Here is a 21858-nt window from a genome sequence, read left to right as displayed (position 1 = left end):
TTTATAGATATTTTCATATTTATGGTTTGTACAGGTCAGCAAATCCTGGAAAATTAAAGAGGTATTAAATGAAAAGTTAGGTTTTTTCCATCCATTTGTAAAAGCTGTTGAAAGCCATCTTTTCAAAATGAAATTTTAAAATGACCTGTAATTTACTTTTAAGTAGAAAGTTGTATGAATAGTGGGGCTCAGACTGCATTTGCATATGTTGAATTTAGATTTTTAGTTGGAATATTTGTATAATTTCAGCTCTTGAAATCTCAGAAAGCTTGATATTTTAAAAATCTAAATTTACAGCCCTTTGTATCATATAAAAACTTTGAGGCCCGTTAAAATAGTCAACAATGACAAATTTCGTGAAAATGTATGGAGAATACACACAGCCACTTAAAGTGATTGGTTAACATTGGTTTGACTTTTTAAAAATCTGAGCTAGAAGGTCACACTTGTCACCTGTGTCTGTGATATGTTACAAAAATGAAGCCCAGAAAAAATTTTGTTCAAAAATAATTATTTAGTGCTTCAAAAATTGAAATATAAAGTGATGATTGTTTTCAGGGTTTATTAGTTGTAATACATGCACTTGTACACACGTTTCATCTTGGTTTGAAAATTTTTTAAATCGGCTGGTCACAAAGTTAAACAATACCTCTATAGTGTAATGCTATTATTTCTTCATGCTACCCATGTCACATCGCGCCTAAGCACAAAGTAAACTGTAATTTAGAAGTTAATGGAATAATCTAACTTGTTCATATATCTTTTTCATGATAATATTAATATGAATCTTTTTTTCATTTACGTTTGCAGAGGACCAGACGCCGTATTTATGGACGATAGTTGTTGTGGCCGTAGTTCTTGTGGTTGTGGCATTGGTAGTTGGCTTCAGGTTCATCATAAAGTCCAAACCACAAGAGACGTGTGGAAAGAAAATCCCGTATAGTGGTAGGTATTTTGAAGCGATGCAACATGGAAAGAAAAATTCATGGTTGATGTTGGTCAAAGGGTGTTGGGGAAGAAGGGTTAGGACTTAAGGAGAGAGAGGGAATGGGGAGGTGGACAAATGAATTTAAAAAATTGCAAAAAAATTAAGATGACATAGACACAATTTAGATATTTATCTTTTTTTGTTTTGTGTGCAATTAGGTGAACTATTTTTATCAGAGCCACGAGTTGCCTTTCGTATGCATATGTAGTCACTCTTTCTTATTATTTATCCCTTGAAAAACACCTGAAAACCCTATCTATTTAACCCCCCAAAATATATGCAAATAAATATTTGAGATATTTTTATTGTGAATCAGTGAAGGAAAGGTAGAGATCAAGAAATATGAATGCAAGTAAAGAGATCTTAAAAAAAAAAGAATGTTATGAATGGGTATTTGCCTATTTTAGACCATATTTTTTGGAGGGGGGGGGTTCAAATGGGATAAGATCAATATTTCAGGAAATAACAGTGCAAAAGAACTTTGGCATGTTTAAATTTAAAATGAACTATCTGATATACAACTTTGTTAGAATATTGTGGAGTTGCTCTAAAAAATGGAAACACTGAAGAAAAATAAAGAGAATTGTGGAAAATATATTAAGAAGGCAACTGCCCATTTATCCCTTATTTGTTAACATATAAAAATACATCTTTAGACCCGTTTTAGTGTATTGTCTCTTAAGACAATAATACTGCCATCCACTGACAAAAGAAAGCAGCTCTGCGGAAATGTTTCATAGTAAATGAGGAAAATGTGTCTAATTATTTTGTGTGGAAATGTATAGAGTTATTTACTTTTGAAATGTCTATATTTCAGGAATCAGCGCCTATGCGACTCCAATCATTGGCGGCGGAGCAGAGGATTATCTTTTGTGTTTGGGGGGGATGGCTATTGTTGCGTCCCCCCCAAACACAAAAGATAATCCTCTGCTCTGCAGCCCATGACTCCAGTTCCTTTCGAATCATGTAGAGCATACTGAAAATATCCCAAATTAAGAAAAAAAATCAGGTTGACTTTTGTCGGTGGATGGCAGAATATAAGTGGGAAGCCTAGCCACCAGAATTACTAGTTATTCAAATATTTCTTCACGTCTTGATAAAAGACTGAAGCTTAAGATAATGCACTATTCTGTGCTTACTTAAGGGCAAGGATTGGCGGGGGTGTAAGATATATTTTGTGTTGACAGTGCAACGGTTACTTAAGGGCAAGGATTGGTGGGGGTGTAAAATATGTTTTTTGTGGACGGGTCTGAGTCACATAAGTCTTTAAATATTCATCTTTTAAAAAGAAAATCTATGAAATTTTTATTACATTAATTATTCATCCATATATTCATACCATGGATTACTGCTTTGCTTCAAGCCACCATCATTTCGGTATGAATTATTCATAAGATTACTGGTTCATTTATATGTAAATCTTGTAAAAAAATAATTAGGTTAACAGATTTGATATCTCTTTTTTTCAAACCATTAAATGCATTGCTTAAGATATGCTAATGATTATATTGTCTCAAGTGCGGCTTCAGCCTGACCCCGCCCATCTCATCTATGAGCTTTGAAATAATAAAAAGAATGAGAAGGAACTATCCTCCAGATTGGATACGATGCACTTGCATGTGTGCTACTGCATTGACATCAGTGAAAACAGAGGCACAACTACATGGAAAATTTAAACATCTTTTCTTTCCTTTCTTTTTACAAATCTGTTTGCACATTTATTTTTCCAGATGACATACGCACATCATCACCACCAGAACCAAATCTTAATAACCACCCGCATGATGGTAAATTTTCACCTTCCGCAATTTCTGCTCATCACCGCTACATGTTGGCGTTCAAATTGGCAACATGCATGATCAATGTGCACAACATTGCTGGTCTGACAAAACCTTGTATCCGAAAACAAAAATGAATGTTTTGTTGGGAGAATGAAAAACATGACTGTCACAATATTGTATTGAATAGAGTGCTGAAGTGGTGACATCACGTTTTTTTTTTCTTATGTTTCAGTATTTTGGATACTATGTTACTGTGGAGCATGATGAAGAAAAAAATCCACTATCCACATTTGATGTGGATCTGAAGCTGCATGAGTACCTACTTAGCCTTATTCAAATCCCTGTAAATTTGCCCAGGGCTGTTTTATAAAGGTGTTTTGTATATTTCACATAACTGGTGACCCTTATACCAAATGAGATGCCACAAATTTGTCATTTCAATATAATTGAAGGGCATTTCCTTTTACTGCAATCATTTTTTTTATTGTCTCACCTGCGAAGCAAGTGAGACTATAGGCGCCGCTTTTCCGACGGCGACGGCGGCGGCGGCGGCGGCGGCGTCAACATCAAATCTTAACCTGAGGTTAAGTTTTTGAAATGACATCATAACTTAAAAAGTATATGGACCTAGTTAATAAAACTTGGCCATAAGGTTAATCAAGTATTACTGAACATCCTATTAGAGTTTCATGTCACATGACCAAGGTCAAAGGTCATTTAGGGTCAATGAACTTAGACCATGTTGGAGGAATCAACATCGCAATCTTAACCTGAGGTTAAGTTTTTGAAATGTCATCATAACTTAGAAAATATATGGACCTAGTTCATGAAACTTGGACATAAGGTTAATCAAGTATCACTGAACATCCTGCATGAGTTTCACGTCACATGACCAAGGTCAAAGGTCATTTAGGGTCAATGAACTTTGGACGAATTGGGGATATCTGTTGAATTCCCATCATAACTTTGAAAGTTTATGGATCTGATTCATGAAACTTGGACATAATAGTAATCAAGCATCACTGAACATTTTGTGCAAGTTTCAGGTCACATGATCAAGGTCAAAGGTCATTTAGGGTCAATGAACTTTGGCCGAATTGGGGATATCTGTTGAATTCCCATCATAACTTTGAAAGTTTATGGATCTGATTCATGAAACTTGGACATAATAGTAATCAAGCATCACTGAACATTTTGTGCAAGTTTCAGGTCTCATGATTAAGGTCAAAGGTCATTTAGGGTCAATGAACTTTGGCCGAATCGGGGATATCTGTTGAATTACCATCATAACTTTGAAAGTTTATCGGTCTAGTTCGTTAAACTTGGACATTAGAGTAATCAAGTATCACTGAACATCCTGTGCGTGTTTCAGGTCACATGTCCAAGGTCAAAGGTCAATGAACTTTAGCCGAATTGGGTGTATCTGTTGAATTACCATCATAACTTTGAAAGTTTATGGATCTGATTCATGAAACTTGTACATAAGAGTAATCAAGTATCACTGAACATCCTGTTCCAGTTTCAGGTCACATGATCAAGGTCAAAGGTCATGTAAGGTCAATGAACTTTGGCCATGTTGGGGTTTTTTGTTGAATAACCATCATATCTCTGTAAGTTTATTGGTCTAGTTCATAAAAAGAGGACATAAGAGTAACCATGTATCACTTAACATCTTGTGCGAGTCAGAGTAGTATGCAAAGTCAGCACTGCTGCTATATTGAACCGCGTGATGCAGGTGAGACGGCCAGAGGCATTCCACTTGTTATAGAATTCTTTTCATATGCTATTAAAGATTGTTAATATCTACAAAAATCAAGTTTTAACTTTACCTTCATGGGAATTGAAAATGATTGTGAATATGATTTTTACGAAAAGAACGGATTACCAGTCATTTGTAAAATCCCGCATAACTTAATATGAACAACTTTATGAAACAATACCATGGTTCCAGACAGCTTATCATCTTATTCAAAACCACTCCAGAAAATTGTTTTTTTAAACATAATTATGATACAAGGTTCATGCCACCCCATGGATGATAGTTTGCAAACTTCTTTGTTATTCATTTGGGGGGGTGTTGTCACAGCAAACTTAAGAAATTATGACTATGTATGGATATTTTTTTTTTCAAAAGATAAAAATGCCAATCACGTATTTAGAGAAAAGGGGTTTATTCAGGCTGTGGGGAACTCAAAAGATGCCAAAAGTTTAACCTTGCATATGCTCAATGGTGTAGAATGAAATTAGATTAGAATGCAACAACCTCACTAGAACATTTAACCCTAATAAGACTGGGAATTGGAGCTGATTCGGCTGCCCCATGATGACTCCATAACATAAAATGTTCACACTTTGTCATTTCAGGACTCTATATTTAGACTAACTTTGTGATGCCCATATTTACACAACATTTTGGCAGTGTATGTCAGACCCAAATTTCTTAAATACATGGTTTCATGTAGAAATCCAATGCAAATTGTGTTTCTAGCCACAATTAATAAGTATGTCTTTTTTCCCTGATTAAACTCTATTATTTTTTGTTTATGTTTAAGATTGTAATAGTCTCGCCAATTATTTTCATGAAAAAAAAAACAACGGTGAAAAAAAAACAGGTGCATAAATGATTTTTGTTTTTAATGAAGTAAAAACCAGAGAAAAAAAACCCCAAATTTTTGGGGTAGTACATCTAATCAAAATCCATAAAAAGAGTCTGTTAAACTGATAAATAATAGTTTGTTGCTTTTATTTAATCAGAGCAAATGTTTGATTTTATGCATATATTAGCATGAATCATTTTCAAAGTGAATTTGAAGGTGTGTGTGCAGATTCTTGTTGCAATTGCAAATCTTAGGGATCAAAAAGTCCAGTCTTGTTAGGGTTATAGGAGAAAAAAACAACATTATCTCCCCAAAACAATGCAATTAGACCTCATAGTCAAATCATTTAGAACTAATACTTTCCTATCCAAAATGTGTTCTGCCTTTCTTCATTCTTTCATTCAATGCACGAATATCCTATTAGCAATTATTCATATGCAGTAGTAATTAAAATGCAAACTGCAAAATGGTATTAGAATGTTGCATTCACACATAAACAAGACTTTGGGTGTTTGAAGGTGGGTATGTGTACGTGTTATTTGTTATTATCAATGATATAGTTCATTAACTTTTCTCAAAATACTGCACAGAATACATTACTTATTATTGTAATATACAAGGTCATAAAATGAACTTGAGACAAATTTATATTGAAGAGAAAAATTCAAATGAAAGTTTCCATGAGTTTAGTTCAAAACTTTGATGGCTGACCTATCAGCTTCATATGAATAAAACAAAATATTTATGAAACACAGAAACAAGCACTGTTTTAATTATTATTTATGTGCGCTTTTCTCACACAGTATTGAATTGAAACTTTTTTCACCACAATCTTCATCAAAAGCATACTAATCAAGAAATATGAATACTTCAAATACAATACATTATAACATAAGTGAGAATATTTAAGAAAAAGTGGAAGGATCACAGAAAAGTTACAAAAAACTTATAAATCAATGATCCTGAAATTACACACGGATTTAACACAAAACAACACAATAAAAACAAATGCAATCAGGAAATCAAGAACAAACATATTGATGCCTTTTAATCTGGTTTTATTTCTTGGATAGAATCTATTTTAACAAAGAAAGAGGGGAAATATAATATCCTCTTGAAGTGTATGATATGAAAATGACTTCATTTCATCTGATAGGAGTTCCATTGTATTTACTGTTCATATAATAAATCAATTACATTGCTCTCCCTTTTATCATGCATGCAAAATGCACATTTCATCTCATAAATACTATTCATATTTCCAAATGCCTTTATTCATTCTTTTTAGAAGAATATTTGTTTCTTTCTTCAAACTTCATTTCATGTTACCTGTCACTTCATTATCTGAAAAGTACTTGTGATTCATCATGCTTTGTATACATTTTTGTTTTCTAAACACAAAATGGGTCTTGTCCATTAGTATGATATCCAGTCACAAAATTTGTCAGGTTAGGATCTTAGTGCCGTAACTTTTTTGTTTTTATATTGTATTGAGTGTTTGGTGTATGCTTCTCTGATTTTCTCTATTTATGTAAATCAACTCATTGGATTTTTTTTTATTGTTGATATTTCCAGACTAGGAAAGTTATCAAATGATTTCAATATTTGAATAAACTCTAATATTTTTTTTTTATAAATTAAGAAAAGAAGAGTTTGGGGATTTTTTCCATTTCTTTCACACAGTTGTATGCTGGGGCTTCTCTTCATTTATGTTATCAATTAGTCTCAAATATCTGTCTTAAAGATTTGGTACTTACATGCATATGGTATCTTTTTTTCCTTTTCTATAATTTCCAATATTTATTTTCTGATTCATTCATATATTGTGATATGTGAAATTTAATCACTCTGTTAAAAACAATGTTTCATTACAACCAAAGTTATGTATTCATATTCCTTCTCACTATAAGCTGTCTAAAAAATTCAGACCCTAATTCGATCTTGATTCAAGTCAACAGAAATGTGGGGGGGGCAATATTGAAAAGAAACTTATTTCAACAACAAAGTGAAGGTTTATGCTTGCAAAAATTAATCGCAACACAATCATCCTGGTTTTGAAATGGATTATGGAGGTAAAGATAAGTCCAAAGTTTGTGAACTAAGCATTGACCGTTTCAGCATAAGTTTCTATAATTGGGCCCCTTTCCCCAGTAGCTTGTTTTAACATGGTAACTAAGAAAGGCCAAAATCATAGATTTGACATCATAGTGTTGTTTTCTTCTTTTTTTCAGAAATTATAATTGACTTATTGATTCCCTATCATTTTAATCTCTTATTAATCTTTAGCAGTTTATTTCTTTCTTTCTTTCCATACATTTTCTCAGTCTAAAATTATCTCTACCTAACCTTGCAGGCAGGAGGGTAAACAATAGTCATAGTGAACAGTAGAAATTATACAACTCCCAAGAATGTTCTGTAATCTGAATAGTCTAAATGGGATTACATAATGTTCAACAAATTGCACTATGGCATCCAAAATGTACCATTCTGCACTCTGACGTCATACCAAATGCACTATCCTGCACTCTGAACTCTGAGTGCAGGATAGTGCGACGTATGGAATTAGCTAGAATTTAGATCAAATTATAGCATTCGGGGCAACTCAGTAACATGGGGGAGGGGGTTGCATAAAACAAACAATGCACGCATTCTTGTGCATAGACAACCTACCTAATGTACTCTGTGCTCGACTCACCAAATGGATATAATCTATTTGCTCTTCTCGCAAATCGTTCATTATTTGGCCCTGCATACACACGCTTATGTGCATAATTTGTATATTATATATGCTGCATAATAGTATTTATCTCCTTGGTCTTTTCCTGGATGAATTCGAGGAAAATATCTATCCTAACATAGTTTTGTGTAATATTCCAGTTTTAATGTTCTTTTATAGAATGAATGTAATTTAATGAATGACCTACATACATGTATGTAATTGTTGACCTATGTAGACATAAAAAGCTCCTAACCTTCCCATATTAATTTTTCTCATGCTCACCCTAAACTATCTGATCATTAGTTAGTCTTTCTACACGTAGTTTAATTTCTACTCAGCATTATTTTTTCAATATGACTACCATTTGTATGATTGCTACTTATATTTAGTAAAAGCTCAATTGCAATGTTGAGTGTGAGATATTTCAGTTGACAATTGCTCATTTTGAGAGGAATGTCATATTTGGTTCTTGTAGAGGTTCAACTTTTGTTGAGCTTCCATGAGAATCTCATAGTAATCATTGTTGCATAGATACCAATTCTATTCATTATGTAAATTGGTCAGTACATATATCGTGATTTGTTTCACTTTTTGATGACAATCTTTGATGTCAAAGAAACATTTGAAAGTGTAAACCAAGTGAGACAAAATTCACTAGATGTCAATATCTAACCTTTCTGTTACATCCATGTCTATTGATATAAAACAGGATCAAGTTTTTCTGATGTCCATTTTAATGCCATTCATCTCCTTAGGCCATGTTTACGCTTCCACTTTTCAGGCCAGAATCAGCGTTTCCAAATGTGATTAGTCCAAAACATGGTTTCGTCCAAGCTTAATTTCATTTAAATGATGTTTCAAAGAGCCGATCATAAACTCACAAAAAGGTGCATTTGTAAACGTCGCTTGACCAGAATCAGGCTTTCTGGGGAAGTATAAACAGAACCACAATCGTAAATGTGCTTAAATGTCGTAGTTTGGAACATGCTTCCGGTGAGATGAAAATCTGCAGGCAAATACAGTATGTATATACTTTATTTTGTCTTACTATTATCCTCACCATGGTAGAAATCATATGACCGTGTGAAGTAGCTCCATGCAATTACTAAAAGATTGGAAATTGTTTGAAGTTAAAATGATAGTCAACCATAACAACACTTTCAAAAAAGGGCGCGCCCAATTTGACCTTGCTTTCCTGCTCAACGAAAATTACGATTTGAAGCCAGCTGCAGATTGCGATTTCGCCTCAGAAAAATGAAGCATAAACAGCACTCCCAGAACCATGTGTTCTTTCGGCGTTCTGAAATGACGTTTGAAAACGCTGATTCTGTCTCTGCAATGGAAGCATAAACACACCCTTAGATGGAATTGCAATCAATTACTGCATGAATCATAGTTTTAGTCATGTATTTCTTACAACTTTATGGTTGCCAATTTGAAGAACATTGTCTTTTTTTTAAGTTGCTTCCAGATGCAGCACATGGACATTATATATACAGTCATGTATGATTCATGTTTGTCTTCATCACTAGATCATATTTTGTGTCGTTAAGGATCTGGGTTAAATTGAAAGTCTTGACTTGGCATATTCTTCATTTAAAGCCCAAATAGAGCCCCTGCGAAGATATAGCAGGGACATTGAATGCCATCAAATAATAACTTTGTTTTCCAGGTAAAAAATGGCTGGAGATACTGCATCTTTAGATTTACATTGCTATCATGAAAAGATGGTTACTTGCTCAAAGTCGTCATGCGAGCTTGAGATATACTTTTTCCGATTGCATTTTTATTCAGCCATGTTTATGTTAGAAAAGAAAAGGCAAAAAGAAGCTGCTGTAAACTGCTTATCTAAAAAAAAGAGCCAATGGAGTAAATAAGAGAGTCAAAATGGGCCTAAGCTTTCGATCCTCGCAGAATCTTCTTCGAAGAAGATTCTGCTAGGATCGAAAGCTTAGGCCCCTTTTGCCTCTCTTAGAAAAGAAAAGGGACAGCCATTTCAAAGGGTTTATCCTGTCTTTCAAATGGATTCTACTATTGTCAAACTTAAAATATAGCAGATGCAAGTTATTTCTTCATGAATATTCACTAGTGCATTTATCAATTCAGGGAAATAAAACATTTAGAATAGTTTCCATTTTAAAATAAACACTTACTAAGCTGTCAAATATCATAATTCTAAAGGAGTGAGGATTTAAAGGTAAATGCTAGTTTTGGTAACGATATCAAAATGAGTTCATACAGAATCCAATGAAATGACCACCAAAGTGTCTGTTTGTATAAATAAAACGCATGTGCCAAAGGATTTTGGAAGAAATTGTGTATTTGCTGAGAAATCAACAAATAAGCACAGGATTCGGGTAGGGCGTCGGGCTCGACGCTCTAAGCAATAATTATACATTGTCCCACGTGCGCTTATCTGTGTTGGGGATCTTCGGTGTGAATATTTTTCAGCGTAGATTTCAAGATTCACAAAGTTCAGTTAATGTAACTGTACCAGATCTAGATCCTCGATGATGTACTGTCAATTAAGCCTTGTTTTACAGACTTTCTCATGAAATCATTGTTTACTGCAACTACTGGAATTTCTCTTTAACCCTTCATATACTGTGTTATTTGATATAACTGTATGACTAAGAAAGAGGGAAGGCATGGCATATAACACCCATAATCAAGGCCATTGTCCAATCAATTTTGATGAAAATTGGCTCAGATTGTAATTTCATTGGTTGGGCTATTTCACCTATGTTATATGCATAAAGTATTTTTTTTTTATTCCTCTACAGTGTGAATATACTTAAGTAGTGTTCATGCCATATTTGCGGAGAAAAACAATTCAATCTGAAAATAAACATTCTGCATGTTTTTGTTGATCCATTAATTCCTTTTTTTCTACTTTTGAATTCACTTGTTTTTTTTTATTATGAACTTTTTTAAAGTATGAAATTATTGTGAAATTTCAATGAATTTTGATTATCCAATAGTGGAAATATTCATATTGAGAATTAGAAATTAAATCAAGTTTTTTGAACAACTTTTGTCAGATGCTACAAAATTGCATAACATTGGAACTGATGTATAAGACTTGTAATTAAAAAAAATCATGAAGTACTTTGAAAAATCGTTTGCATGCTCTGAACACATCACATGAAATCTGTGTGTGGGGGAGGGTGACAAAATGATTTGTACATTTATAAATGAATCCACAGACCATTTAGGGGGCCATGTTTGTGTATTTAATGTAAATCCTGTCATTTTCTTTTGTCAGTAAGTTGATTCACGTTTCACCTATCCTTACAGAGTCACCAGAAGATCCAAGACCCTATGAGAGAGTCCCAGATGCGCACCCGTGGGAAAGTGCCGAGTGTGCAGGCAACCAGCCTGACAAGAGGATTCTCATCATCTCTACCGAAGAGACGGAAGAACATCGTAATGTTGTCTACAAGTTTGCTATCTTCCTCAAGACCCATGCGGGTTTACTTCCCATAGTTCCCTCCCAGCACATTAATGAAATCCACAAGCTATCTCTTGAAACATGGCTCAGTGAAGAAAACAGACAGGCATTCAAGGTGCTCTTTATTTGCTCCGAGGGGATGCAGCGTCGATGGGAGCAGGAGAGGAAAGCTGTCCCAAATCTAGACAGCAGAAGTCCGGGAGAAAATGCATTTGGAGACCTCTTCATACAGATGAAACATATCACCAGTACAGAGAGACTTCAGTCAGGAATGCTTCACAAGTTTGTAGTAGCATATTTTGGCGATTATTTCAGTAAAAGAATGGTGAATGATATAGAGCTCTTAAGAGGTATGCCTCGCTTCAATTTAATGACAGAAATTGAGCAGCTTTGCTTCCTTCTGAATGGGATAGAGCAGTATACCCCAACTTCAAATCGAAGGATGCCGAATGTCAGTAAGTATGAGAGTGTGCCTGAAGGTCTGGCTTTGAAGGAAGCCATTGGAAAGATGACAGAGAGATGTAGCGCATCCTATTGTGTACGGGCTATTTCAAATGACACTCCTACGTCAGAGGGGTCTGGTGTCAGCAATCACTTTGAGCTGAACTCACAGGATGGAGGATTTGATTTCCAGCTAATCCCAGAGAATGACCAACAGGCGATGACCAGTGCTTTGGATTTCTTTTCTCCTTTTGGGAGTGACGATAGGAGTAGTAGCAGTAGGAGTAGTAGTGTGTTGCACCAGGTAGATGTTCACCGTGAAAGCAGTGATGATGGGGATTTCCCCCAAGCCGTCGCTGAGACACTCAACGAACCCCACTACTCGCTGGGTAATCTAGACTCGGGCCTTAGCAGCCTTCCACTGTCACGCTTGTCCAGTCAAGAGGATGCCCATGTTACCAGCCTTGATGATTTTGTGGTTCATGTACCAACCAAACATGAAGATAATTCATTAGACTCTGGCTTACATAGTCAACCACAATCTTGTACATCTGGTGCCCAGGGGATATCGTTAGCATGAGATTAACTCCGATCAGACTATTAATTGTCCATAAATGTTGTCCGTAAATATTATGTTGATATGTTAAGACAACATGCATCATATGCTGTGTTTGTTTTTTCACAGTGACTTCTGTAGATTAGATTCACTTTTTGAAAAATCTACTGAAAATCTCGATTAAGCAGTGTATTCAAAACCTCATCACCTTCACTTGAACTCTGTTCAAGTCTCCAATTCAATTTTGTAACCTTTTGTTGATGTTATTCATTCTACTAAACAAGAATATGAAATGACTCTCAGGATATTCCTGCCTATTCCATCTAATCCTCAATCTTATGGCTCATGTGATAAAAACCTTTCAACTACCACTCATGTTGTCAATCGAATGTGAGGGTTGGTATTCAAATCAGTACTGAAGTCGTAAAATTTTTAATGAGATTTGATTTTGATAAAAATATTTGGTCCACTGTGGTATTCAATTCATGATTTCAGTGACATATTTTACCTTTGATTTAAACCACCTTCTGTGGAGACTTAATTCAAATATTTCAGAGTTAGAACAGGTATATATTTATTTTGTTCATCTTGAACTCTGCAGAACTATGATCTATTGCCTTAGGTGCGATTATGAATTTTTGAATGAATTCAGCTTAAATCTCTCCCCCTAAAAGCAAATTTTTAGCTTAAGGAAAGATCTTAGCTCAGCAAAATAATCAATCCAAACAGAATATCAAATTGTATTCAAAACTGTAATAGATCACTCACATATCAACCTTAAAACTGGTAAAATTCTATATATGTATTGTGAGAAATAATCTTCAAGGGGTATTTTACATGATATACCTATGGGAAGTTTTCCCTTAAAACTTATATATTCTTTCCCAAGAAATAATGATAACTTTTATCATGCATTATTGTACTTTTTGTTTTTTGGTGCACCTAAATATTCAAATTATTGTCATGAGTTAGAGAATACTTGTGATGATGGTGTTCTAGTGGCTTTAACTCTGACAAAACAGCACAGAAGAAACTACGCAATATAATAGCTGTACTGGGCTTAAGGTCCTGAGTATGATGTGATATGTTGAGATAAGTGAGTGTTGACCAGTCCATTTCAGCAGATGAATCAAGTTGAGTTGTATGACGTATAATCAAGGCACCTAGAATGTACTTTCTGCTCCTTGTAAGAGATATTATATCACTATTCTCATTCAAAATATGACCTCTCACATTTGTAACGTTATACAATGTACTTTGAACATGGCAACTCATGATAGCTGTTAATGAAGGAAATTGGTGTAGGTGTAAATATACTCAGAAAGAATTTTAAGATACAGGGTTTTGGCATGTGAGGAGATTGGTCTTTATTTTCATCGTACTCGGAGACACAGACCTTCAAACTTTAGAGATAGTTTAGGGTTGGTGTAATGGAGCCTACAAACTCTCAAATATGTACATTGGTGATTTGGTATTTTGAGTTTGGTCTTATAGATTGAATATGATGCACAGGTAGTTTAAATGAGAAGTTAGAAATAGCTCTTGATGCTTTAATATTGACGTCAGGTCACTGAAGAGAGTGCCTTTGATTTTGTGGATGTTTAAAAGTCAACCTACCAAACACAGCACACCTCGTACAAAATCAACTCAAACACACAAATGCTTTAAACAGTGCCTTTATTCTCTTTATTTCATTGTACAAACATATTTTAACAAAAATTATCAGGTTTACGGAATGGCATTTTTGTTATGTCATGACATCCAATATACAAACAGGTATGCCTGAACTACTGTACTTTTTAGAGAGAAGATTATATCAGAATGATTTGAAAATGAAAATATTCTGACTGGACTTCAAATATTTAGAACACTGCAACTCAATCAATGTGTGACTATTACATGTATATGAATGAAAACATAGTTTTTACAAATTTATTTGAATTTTTGACAGTTTATCATTAGTTTAGAGATACAATCATACATGTAACTAAGTGCAATTTTTAGTAAATTGAGCCACCGTCCACTAGGAAGATATGGAGCTTCATTCCAATTTGATTATTTTCTTTCACATCTGTGCCAGTCGTACGTTTTATTTTAGATTTAAAAGCCACCAAATAGTTAACCATCTTGCTTCGAATTTAATTAGTACATTGTTGTATAAAGCTATATATGGGTGTGTAGTCTGGTGAAGGGGTATATGTAAATGTATATTATGTACTTTGAAAAGATTTTTCAATGCATCTGTCAATGAACTAACTGCAAACAATGAATGTTATTCAATGAAATTTATACAAAATAAAATAAATACAATATATTTCACGTATGTAGATGCTCAGTTATAAATTTGATAATAGAATGATTCTGTATTTACATGTAATTGAAATGTACATTTAGAATCAATCGGAAGAATATATGTATTTTTTTCTCTCAAGGGGTTATTGCTTGGTGTGTCTCCATGTTATCCATTCTGCAGTCATGAAAATACACCGAGTAGAGGGCATTTGTTAGACACATGGCCAGTATGTAGATTTAGTATTTTGTTTAGTTACATGCATCATGCTTTTTATAAAAGAAATTTAATGAATAGAATTTTCCTATAATTCTGTATTAGATAGTCATTTTGGGTGTGATACATATTGTGAATTAGCAACAATAAAAATGGAAAATGAGATTTTTTTCTGTTTCTTAAAATAATGCATGTAAGACCAATCAATTGAAAACTAAATATGTTGATATGAATTTGCGACATGTACATAAGGTAATGGAAATGTACGGGATAGAAAAAATTGAACATTTACTTGAATTACTTAATTATTTGATTAGTAAACTTTGTTGCTTCATTCCCTGATTTTATGTGGTTTTTGTGTTTCATCTACATTCATTTTATATTCTACTTACTGCAAAAAGAATATATATATGTATTATATTATTGCATTCCACATTTGTGTTGATGGATTCCTTTGGTCTTTCCTTGGCAAATTCCTTCAGAGTACATTCCTATATTATTATTATCACCTACTATTTACAGAGGTTGTGGGTTGCTCCATTTTGTTTTTCATTGGTCTATGTCATTTTCAGGCGCTTACTGTCTGTGGGCATTAGATACATAGCCATTGACAAATACTGTCAGTGTTGCACAATTCGTACTTTCAGAAGACAAGTTTGTTATTGTCTCTGTAAAATGGTGCAAGGGGAAAAAACATAGTGGCTGCTATGAACAAACTTATGTTTAAGAGATTATAACCTTTCATGTTGAAGCAATTCATAGATGACAATGCTACACAAATAAGTTGGTGAATTATCCTATAGCTTGTAGAAATATATTTCTATCAAATATGAAAGCACCCATGTTAGTTAATTCGATAACATGGTAACCTAATATATATTTTTCCCCATTCTACTTATGTCCAAGGAATTATATAAATATACTGCATCATTTGTGCAAATGGAATCTTATTTTTCATATTTAAATCAGAAAACATTCAGACAGACATGGCATTATGTGTCTGTAAGAAATTGAAATGTTGGTTCATGGTTTATCATCTACTCCGTGAAGAATTGTCAAAGTGTAATACTGCAATGTTTGGGGTTTTTTTCATTGAAAGTACTATTGAATTATGTGTGTGATCATTATAGGGGGATCTGTCGTCATATTCTGTCTGCAAATTAGTGATTGTGCTCGGTGTCCTTGCTAGTGAGCATATGATCAAATTAATGTGCAAATATGATGGTGGTCAATGGTAGTTAACAAGCCCATGTTATGCAAAAGTTAATACAGCACTGGGTGGTGAGATTTCAATCATTGTTGGCTCTGGACAGCAAACAACACCATAAGCTGTCCATATGAGTACGACCATGGGCATCATATTCTCGAGAAATCACATACATTCACCCAGGCTTCCTCAGATCAGTCTGATCCATCATATAATGATCGTTGCAAATGTAAAGAAGCTTAGTTGATTTGAATTCTATCGTTGAGTAAGCACAGATATAGATTTGTATGTAAATGATATGGTGTGTAATTTGAGTCCTATAGTATCATCAAGTGACTCTTCAGTGAGATGGTAACCTTTCTTTTCTTCCTGCAGGTGAATACCAGTAGAAATGAATAAGTATAATCATTAGATCATACTATATGGGAGCGTAGTAACAAAGTAGTCTAATGATTTCCCAAAGTGTAGTAGCCCTGCAGAAGAGCTGTCATGCCTTTTTTTTTATATATCTGCAGAATTCCCCCCCCCCTCAAATTTTTTTTATAATTTTAGGGTGAAAACCTACCAATTTACACCATCGTCCTGATAGACTTGTGAATGTGAAAGATTTTCATGATTATTGTTAGTTTCCTCTGTGCAAGTTTGTTTTATAGCAGTTTGCATTCTTGAAGTGTGTTTTAGTACCACCTCATTTCACTAGATCCCCACCTTCATCTATTTTTCACATTGTGATTAACATCATTGCATTTATTGACTCTAACAACTCAAAAGCTTGACTAATGCTTGTTTTTCAAATAAAATTAGCCAAATTATGTATACACTATTGATTCATTATAAAAAAAAATGAAAAATTGCCATTTTGCAGAGAATGTGAATGGAACTTAGCTGGTCAGTGAAGATTTGTAACAACAATATGCTACATGTATTTTCATATATCTTTGTTTAAAAAGTATGTTGACAACTCATTGGACTTGCCAGACTGTGTGTGCCTATGTTGGTGCACTCCAGTTATTGCTAAATATGATAAAGCTCTGACAACCATTCCAAAGTCAATGACAATGATTAAATATATGTAGAATTTTATATGAATATGACACAATATCTGATTTAATTAGAAAATCTTATTGGCTAATATGTGCTGTATTGCTGGACACATTTCATTGATCTATTAGTCTTTGTAAGATTTACTCGATCGCTGGTAATGATGCATTAGCGTGCAAAACGGTGTTTCACTTAGTAAGGTAGTCTTGGTAAGACTACTTTATTTACAGATTGCAGGTAGTTACTTTGAGAACAATAAGTGCTTAACATGATAATAATAATGATAATAGTATCATTGATAATAGCTGGATTTATAAAGCTTTTCTTTTTCGCCTGAGGAAACAAAGCTCTGATATTATTACCCTGGCTTATCTTTTTTTTTCATGAAATTTAGGTAAATTTGTTCCCGAAATTCAGATTTCAGGTGGTACTTTATGGAGAAATGTTTGATTACCGGCTGTATACCAGCAAAATATCCTGTGGCTAACCTCTAATGATAGATGCCAGTAGTGAAATCTTGTAAATTTGCACCAAAAGTTGATTTAAATGGTTTGTAAGTCTTTGTCAGATTGCATAATTGTTTGGAAAAAATAAGAGAATGCTGGTGGTATATTAGGGTACAAGAGGTGCTTTACATGGTCTCTTATTCCTCCTGAAATTTAAGTAAATTTGTCCTCAAAGTTGAGATTTCAGGTGGAGATATCTTTGATAACCAGCTGTATGCCAGCAAAATATTTGGTGCCTAACCTCTAATAATATATATCAATACTGAAATCTTGTAAATGGACTATTGAACTGCATGGGAGAGTTTTCCTTCTGCATAGTGTATATGCAGCATTTTCATTGTTAACAGTTTTGAATAGTGCTACAAAATGACTTAATTGCAGCTTATCTACTAAATCTGCTCACAGTGAGATTAAGGGCTTTATTACCCATTAAAAACAGCTACCAAATTGCCACAACACACTTTTTGAAATAAAGCACTGTTCTTTTATTTTTCAAACAATATTTGTAACTTCATACCATATCTGATTTGAATACACTTTCATTGTAGACCAGCTTATTGTTCCTTTTTCCCTCCTGAAGGTATAGTCCAAATTGTTATTTGTGTTGAAAACTGCACTTTACCTCTTGTTAGCTTGAACTGTTTAAATGTGTTCTGCCATTATTCATATATATAATAGTATAAGTATCCACCTAATAAAGGAAATTAGATTGACTGGCTTTTATTTTCTTTAAAATTGTTGTTCCATCCAACGGTTGCCCTATGTTTTTATTCCATTTAATGGTTTAATATGAAATAAAGATGAATGTTATTTCTTTTAATCAATTATTTTGATTTTTTTAATCAAATATATATGTAATTTAAAAGAGTACTTATTGTATTACAGAGCACATGTATCATCATGTTTATATATATATCACCTGTTTATATCATGTTCAGTGTTGCCTTATTGAGTTATGTATCACAAGCTCAGTGTCATGAAATATTGATTATGTGTAAATGTACAATCATGGATGCACAAATATTCACTAGTACTTTTTGTAAACTGTTAAAAATAAGAAACATATTATATCAACATTTCAAATTTATATTATACTGAAGTTTGTTGAAGCAGCCTCATTTCTTTGTCCATTATGTATGGGTTAAGTTCATGAATTAGTCAAAATTTACCTTTATTTTTTTATATTTTATAGACCTTTTTTGTTCATTTAAAGTAAAAACATCTTTTAAAATGGTGATGACCTTAAATAAACACTTGACCCAATGAATTTATAAGCTCCTTGACCATTGCCCCTTTTGATAGTTTGAAAGCTGTTATCTTCTTGCAGACACAGATGTTTTCCCTATATCATACTATTGAGGTTGGATTTTCATTAACTTTTCCTTCATGTGCAGCAATTACTATATATACTTCTATATCTATTTGATACAATTCCAGCCAGCCTTATTCCCAGTTAATCCTATATTTTGCCTGTCACTTCATGGTCATTTGGTTAGAAACTCACTCAAGTAATTTGGAGGGGCTTTGTAAATGAACTGATGTGGACAAATATTTTACCCAATGAATATTTGACTTGAATCAGTGCATCAACTTTGAAGTAGGAGAAGTTAGAGGAGGGAGCACCAGTCTATGCATGTACCAGGATATTTCACAAAGTCAACCAAAAGGTCAATGCTCTTTGGGTTTTCTTTGAGGGATCGTAATCATCTGGATTAATGATGAGGGAAATGTTAGCTCCTATACAGGTGCTCAAAAGGCCAGGGACCTAGGAATGGGCTTTTGTTTTGGACATATGAGATGATCATCATGTTTTTATCTTTTCATTTGATTATTTTTAATGTAGCTTTATTAGGGAGCATAAAATTGTATGTTTTTAATGAATCCATCTTTTGAACAAATAGTTTAATTTCTTTCTTTTGCACCATGAGAAATGAATGTAGAGAAATTGAAGTCAGTACCATTTTTAAAAGCTAGCCATGATTTATCATTTGATATGAGATTACTCTTTGTTATTTTAGTGCTAGTTATTTTTAGGAGTGTCTAGTAACAAAAATTATTATTCTCTTCAAGTTTAACATTAAACTGGATAGAACAAATTTCCTCTTTAAGTTTTAAATTGCAAAATTTTAAAATACTTTTTGTTTTGCTCCAGTAGGGATAATGTATCATTTTACTTTAAGTTTTATTAGCTGCCCTTAAAATGTTCATTTAGCAAATTGATGATTTCTAATAAGTTGTTGTTTATAAAGGATAATTAATTCATAACTACTATTATAATCTGATTAGAGATATTAATCTTGCCTATTTTTTAATCACGTAATCAAATTACATGCCATATTCCAGTGCCTAAAATACATGCTTTGAATCTGATATGATTGCGTGTTTTTTTTTTATTATTTGTAAGAAAATTCAAATTTTTAATTGTATTGTTTGAGTGTTGGCCCTTAGGTTGATTGTAATTCTACATTCTTAGTAGTTAAATTGTATCTTGTTTAAATAGAAAATATGTTCAGAATTTTAGTTGAAATAAAAATAAAAATCTTCTTATCTTTGTAGATTTATTTGTGTGAAGACGAGACATTGTCATATCTTGTTTGCATAATATCTCATTCCCATTTGCCTGTCTGATTCATCAATAGAGTTTATTTTTTGTATTTTATTTTTTTACAGTTTTATTCAAGGCTTTAAGAGGGTGTATCAGAGGAAATGTCAGTGTAAGATAATAAATGGTTTCATTCATTGCGTTCATCCCTCATACAACTCTTCTGGTGCTTGCTTGCAAATAAACACCTTCACAACTCATGATAAAACATACTTATAATGATTTTTTTATTCTCCTTATGGGAGATACCATATGAATTATGAAATGAAGGAGTTCATTTCGTGGTGTAACGCTAAAATGTATTCATTTTTAGACTATTGAGGGGAAATTAGATTGTATGAGTAAGATAACTACGTTTTACTTTTTTACTTGTATTTCCCCATACTACCTTAGGTTGTTTGCCTGTTTATTACCATGAATGATTGATAAAACAATATCTACAATTACCATTCTTAAGGTTTAGAGTTATGTGGTTTCAGCCATTTACAGATACATACTTTGTAGACTAAAATTAAATTGCTGCTCAAAAAATTCAATCTATTCATTCAATCCTGCAATTTCAGTATATATAATAAGTTAGATTTGATTTTGCAATTTTAGTGTAAATAATGAAGATTATTGAATTTGCGATCCAGTTACCTCGATGTGTATTTTATATTGATATCACCTGCAGCTATGATTTATTTTTGTATATCATTTTGAAAAGGGTGCAAATATATTATGTACTGTGTGTTGTCTGGGTTTTTTTTCTGTTATACATTAATGAATGATAAATGAATTGTGATGTAAATATACCTTGTGAATCAAAGGTGATGTCAAACATTAAAACTAAATATTTCTAAATATGATGTAGTATCCATGTATATTTCATTTTGGTTCTCTAATTGCAATTGAGAATGATGAATGTGGAAAAATGTAGTCTGGCAAAAAGTGTGATTTCTATGATAAGCACTATATATACTCTTAGAAAAAGAATTAATATGAAAGATGCTGTAGAAAAAATAAATTAGTTGTCATTAAGTTAGTTTAATACTACCTATACTTAGTGAATCATTAGGAGAGTGATTCCAAGAACATTAATTTTGATTTTATGCCTTTTTTTTCAATTTCACAAACTTGGCTACAGATGAGAAAAGAATTGAAATGGTCCTTCCCTCGGATTGACGTTTCGGAGAAACGGTGAAAATGGTTGAAAGGCCTATGTATGTAAAACTTGAACATCAGCCATAACATGAAAAGCCTTTTTATTTAAATGTCGGTCACAAAACTGCAAAATTTAAAAATGATGAGATTTTGAAATGCACACTAAATTCATTGCCATGATTTTGGAATTATTTTTTTCGGTAGAAGATCATTTAATGATATAAAAAAAAAATTGAATCAACTTGCAGATTTGGAGGAAAAGAACAGACATTTGAACATCTGGTATTATAAGTATAAATTTGATTTGGCATTTGAAAACT

At 33.1% G+C, this 21858-nt stretch overlaps 1 protein-coding gene across 2 annotated transcripts in view; it reads left to right on the top strand.

The window, feature by feature from the left end:
• The window catches only part of LOC121411315, a 97424-nt gene extending 76186 nt beyond the window's left edge, over positions 1-21238 (top strand). The window contains exons 15-17 of one of the 2 annotated variants that reach the window (XM_041603974.1): positions 811-945; positions 2719-2775; positions 11383-21238. In XM_041603974.1, the coding sequence (XP_041459908.1) occupies positions 811-945; positions 2719-2775; positions 11383-12557 (1367 nt within the window). In that variant the 3' untranslated portion in view covers positions 12558-21238. The remainder of the gene's footprint in view (positions 1-810; positions 946-2718; positions 2776-11382) is intronic. The other variant, XM_041603975.1, reaches the window with a different exon arrangement.
• Positions 21239-21858: the final 620 nt, after the last annotated feature.

Source organism: Lytechinus variegatus, chromosome 3 (assembly GCF_018143015.1).
Source record: "Lytechinus variegatus isolate NC3 chromosome 3, Lvar_3.0, whole genome shotgun sequence".
Classification (NCBI taxonomy): Eukaryota; Metazoa; Echinodermata; class Echinoidea; order Temnopleuroida; family Toxopneustidae; genus Lytechinus; species Lytechinus variegatus.
This window is presented reverse-complemented; position numbering and strand designations above follow the sequence as displayed.